The sequence below is a fragment of the Malus sylvestris genome, chromosome 5 (genome assembly GCF_916048215.2).
Source record: "Malus sylvestris chromosome 5, drMalSylv7.2, whole genome shotgun sequence".
Lineage (NCBI taxonomy): Eukaryota > Viridiplantae > Streptophyta > Magnoliopsida > Rosales > Rosaceae > Malus > Malus sylvestris.
This window is the reverse complement of record NC_062264.1, coordinates 15,222,841-15,227,885: the sequence shown is the minus strand read 5'-3', so window position 1 is coordinate 15,227,885 and position 5,045 is coordinate 15,222,841. Positions and strand designations below refer to the sequence as shown.

At 47.3% G+C, this 5,045-nt stretch overlaps 2 protein-coding genes across 2 annotated transcripts; both read left to right on the top strand.

Moving 5' to 3' along the window:
- Positions 1 to 838: 838 nt before the first annotated feature.
- LOC126621958 (zinc finger CCCH domain-containing protein 23-like) lies at positions 839 to 1,862 on the top strand. Its single transcript, XM_050290592.1, has one exon. It carries the CDS (start codon positions 1,050 to 1,052, stop codon positions 1,590 to 1,592), a length of 543 nt encoding a protein of 180 aa, XP_050146549.1. The 5' UTR covers positions 839 to 1,049; the 3' UTR covers positions 1,593 to 1,862.
- On the top strand, positions 1,854 to 2,924 carry LOC126622572 (3-ketoacyl-CoA synthase 4-like; the record flags this gene model as incomplete). Its single annotated transcript, XM_050291355.1, has 1 exon — positions 1,854 to 2,924. A coding segment is annotated over one exon (1,071 nt), but the record flags the coding sequence as incomplete, so codon positions are not given.
- Positions 2,925 to 5,045: the final 2,121 nt, after the last annotated feature.

Genomic DNA, 5,045 nt, shown 5'->3' with positions numbered 1-5,045 from the left:
GCAACGTGAACGTGCTGAAGATGATGAAATTGCAACACAAAGATCGTCCGTTGCCATCACAATGCGCGATTTCTTGCCCGAAGACTTCTTCAATCACTCGGTCAAGTCTCCTTGCTATGAAGATTGTGATGAACGCCTCTCCAAAATTGCTTGACAAATTAACCAATGCTCCTTGTTCGCACGAGCCTAAACTGCACGAACCAATGCTCTTTGTTTGCATGAGCCTAAACTGCACGAACCAAAGCTCCTTGTCTGCACGAGCCTAAACTGTAGGACACAAGGCTCCTCGCCTGGATGAGCCTAAAACTGCATGGCAAAACGCTCCTTGCCTGCACGAGCTGAAACTGCAACACGGCACCAAATGCTCCTTGTCTGCACGAGCTGAAATTGCAACATGGCACCAAATGCTCTTTGTCTGCACGAGTTGAAACTGCAAATGACACCAACGCTCCTTGCCTGCACGAATTGAAACTGCAAACGGCACCACCAAAAGAAAATACAAAAAAATATCTATGTATTTGAACTACGTTTTGACTTGATCTCTTTCTTTGGAAGGGTACGTAGGCAGCTTGAATATTCAATTTCAAGTTCAGTCACATCAAAAAATAAATAAATAAATAAATAAAAAATGTTTTATTAAATAGAGTTAATTTTATTACAACAAAAAAATGGAATACATATGTTATGTATTTACAAAAAAAAAAAAATACAGATTCCTTTTATATACATATACATATATATATCTATATATATATATGTATATATGACCTCTATCCAGCCAGCCCATCAAAAGGAGGTCATCCAAACCCAAGTGGCAGCGACCAGACCCAAACCCATGTCCAAATCCAGCTCCAAGAAGAAGACCCAAGTCCACCAACAACAAATCCAGGCCCGGTCCTCTCTTGATCCATACACCCCTCAAGTTACAGGGCCCTATCATCCTCTTCAATGCCTCAAAGATCTGAATTTACTCCCTCTCCATCCCTATTCACTCCGGTAACTCTAACGGCAATGCCTCCAACGAAGGAGACTACTCCCCGCTCTCCCCAATGTTCCTCGACTCGCTCGCCGCTCTCCATCGTTACCTTCCGTCTAATGAGTCTGACTCGCTGGCTGAGGACCCGGACATGCCAATGAACCCGATCTCCTGCGATCAGTTCTGGATGTTCGAGTTCAAGGTCCGGAGGTGCGCGCACGGCAGGTCGCACGATTGGACCGACTGTCCATACGCCCACCCGGGCAAGAAGGCCCGGCGTCGCGACCCGAGAAAGTACCACTACTCCGGCGCTGCATGCCCTGACTTCCGCAAGGGCCACTGCCCGAAGGGTGACTCGTGCGAGTTCGCTCACGGTGTTTTCGAGTGCTGGCTTCACCCGGCCCGGTACCGGACCCAGCCATGCAAGGATGGGTTGCGCTGCAACCGCCGGGTCTGCTTCTTTGCCCACACACCCGAACAGCTCCGGGTCCTGCCCGATCAGAGCCCGAGAACCCAAGCGTCGGGAGCTTTGGACTCGTATCCATTTGGTTCGTCCCCCACCTCGATCCTGATGTCACCTCCATTGTCTCCACCGCCATCATCATCCCCAGCTTGATCAGAGCTCGCAATACAGTTGGAGTAGCGCGTACGGCTGTCTGGTGAACCTTCTCGGAGCGGTTCGATCCACTTTCGAGAAGACGATTGTATTGGGATCCGAGGTGACCTTCTTCAGCGACAGGGACTAGGGCGACGTCGATCTCTTCCGCAGCTTTCTCTACAAACGACGACAGCCTCTCTCAGGTGCCACTTCTGAGTCCTAGCGCGTGGAAGCAGCTCCCCAAAATCTTTACCAGATTTACAACCCTTTGTGCAATAAGTCCCCATTCCATTTCCACCGTTAGATCCCGACTTGTTGCCGGAAGGAGCTGAGGCCACGGTGGACCTCCCCTTTGAAAACACTGCCAACTTGAAGATTGCATATGACCTCCTGCAAAAACCCATCAAGCAGTCCATTGCGGATCGATTGCCTGATTGGATCATAACCGACTTTGCTGCTCATTGGGTCGTAGAGATTGGCAAAGATGGTAATACAGATGATATTCTGCCGTCGCCGGAAAGCCTTACTTCACCGCCGGATCTGGTTACTTCTCAGTCAACGGTCGCGTACCGAGAGCACGAGGTGGTCCATACGCACGCGGGCCTTTACGGAGTGAATGATTTCGGCATAAGTGATGCCGAAAGGCACGCCAAGATTCTATCAGCTTGTCGAGTTTACGCCATTCGGAGTTGCTATGAGTTTGAAGGAGAGTACTTGGAGGCATACAAGAACAACTCTGGGAAGCTTGTGATTCCCACTGGTTTACTTCCTCCTGAGATACCTTCAAAAGGGGGTAATATTAGGAGTTTCAATTTGGGGGGAATGGGTTGTAGTGCTAGGGTTATAGCTGTTGATTTTGCCAAGGACTTGTTGCAAATCCACCAGAATACTTATGCTGTTGTTGTTAGTACTGAGAACATTACTCAGAATTGGTATTTTGGGAATAAGAAGTCTATGTTGATACCCAATTGCTTGTTTCGTGTTGGGGGTTCCGCGGTTTTGTTTTCCAATAAGTTCGTTGATAGGAGGCGGGCTAAGTACAAGCTTGTTCATGTTGTGAGGACCCATCGTGGCGCGAATGATAAAGTTTTCCGTTGTGTTTATCAGGAGCAGGTTGACAAGGGGAAGACTGGTGTGTCTTTGTCGAAAGATTTAATGGCAATTGTCGGTGGGGCGCTTAAGACCAACATTACCACTTTGGGACCTATTGTGCTTCCTATAGGCGAGCAGCTTCTCTTCTTTTCATCACTTGCGGTTAAGAAGCTGTTCAAGTCCAACGTCAAGCCATATATCCCAGATTTCAAGCTGGCATTTGATCATTTTTGCATACACGCCGGAAGGATCGACTAAGGTGCCTCTGCTGCTGCAGAACCGACAAAATCAGATATTTCACAATCCATGCTCGTCTTCTACAGCGGCCATCGTCATGTTCTCCATCTAAACTTCATGGCCGTGCCCTCCGTTGCTGAAGCTCTGTTGCTTTCGAACCTACTCAGGCATCTCAACTCTGCATCATCCGCCTGACTGCCGTCAAAACAACTAGCCGGTCTTGGCACTCCGTCTTACCAAGTCCACCTTCATCACTGCAGGATCGTCCCCAAGCAGAAGCTGGCCCCGGTGAGGTCTCACAGATGACGGCAAGCAACCCTGAAGAAATTCCGCCGCTGCTGGTCTCAGGTCTGGTCGACCCAACGCTCTCCAACATGAGATCCAAAAGGAGCCCGTCATGCTCCTCCAATCCTCTGCCAGCGCCATTAATATCCCAAACCATCGTTTCCCTCGGCGTCTGCTCCGGTTTTCTTTCCTCTCTCAAGTTGCAGCAAGTCGGATCCAAATCAAGACCACCCGCCACAGCGTCTGTCCACCATAAGAGCCAGCGACAGCGACAGATCTCTCGGGAAGACCCGGCTCAGTAGCGCCGAGTGCGAGGACGCCGTCGTAGCAAGAAACGCGCCCCAAGCAACGTGACGCCAGGATCTCCACCAAGCTCCTCAACGCCACCTTTTCTGCTCTACAGGTAGCGGTCGTGGTCCCTGGACGACGAAGCGTGGAACCACCGCGAGAGAATCAATGGCAGATCGGACCTCCTCCTCCGTGCTCCTCCTTCTTCCTTCTCCTCCGTCTATTGCCTCGCAGCTGCCAACAACTTCAAAAACCGCTGTCAAACGACTAGCCGGCCGAGAAGCCCTTTCTCAAACTCGAGCTCCGCTCCCTGCAAATTCCTCTACCCACCACCCAAATTTATACAGAAAAAATATATTAAAAAAAAAAAAAAAAAGGATGGTGGAGCAAAGTGGTGCTGTCACCACGTGAAAAAATGGGGGTGCATCTGGCACCATGTGCAAGAAAAGAAAAGGGGAATGGTGGATCAGCACCATGTGAAAGCAGAAAAAAAAAAAATATATATATATATATATATATATATAATATAAAATAAAATAAAATAAAAAAATAAAAAAATAAAAAATAAAAAAAGAGAAGGTGGATTCTCGGTGGCTAGCACCATGCAAAAGAAAGGGAAAGGGTTTTGGAATGGTGGATCAGTCCACGTGAAAAAAAATAATAATAATAAATATAAAATATAAAAAAAAAATATATATATATATATACGTACATAATATATGTATGTATATAGCAAATGCATTGAGAGAAATAAAGTTAGTTTTTATTTATTCTGGAAATTTTACATAAATTTGCATTATACATACTTAAAAAAAAAAAATCAAATTTATACGAAGGGATCTTCAAGGTTGATCAGATGGCGCCTCAGTACTCGGCGGAACCCCAGAAGGAGGAGGCACTGAAGGTTGATCATTTGGAGCTTCATTACGCGGTACAGCCCAAGAAGACGAAGGCAAATGCTGCTAGAACAAACCCACAAACCTCTGATGATCAAGTAAAATCTGACCATCAGATTTTTGCATCTGGTCAATTTTCCTCTTCATGTTTGTGGCATAGTTGTGTGCGAGCTTGTGCAACTGTTTATTCTCATGCTTGAGCCCTCTAATCTCCTGTTTGAGACTCATCACTTCAGCCGCCAACGATTCAACTTGACGGGTTCGAGCAAATAGGCGTTGGGCCATGTTGGACACAGAACCCGCACACTACACACTAAGAGCCAAAGACTCCTTAACAGCCAACTCATCAGACCGCCTGGAGAGTAGTCTGTTATCTTTGGGAGTGACAAGGTTCCGGGCCACCACCGCAGCGGTCATATCATTCTTCATCACCGAATCCCCAACGGTAAGATGACCAGTAGGGGATATGAAGGATGGGCGCCATATGTTGTCTGGAGAAGGTGAGACTGCCTCTTCACCAAGATTCAAGTCAAAACGACGGTCGGAGGGTCCAGACATTTTCAAAGTGTTGAAGGAAGAAGAGATCGGACAAATCAAGATCTTAGAAGTACAAGAGGGGAGTTTTCACAAGCGAAAATTCAAGTGTGATTTGAAACGAACTGCATGCCTCTAT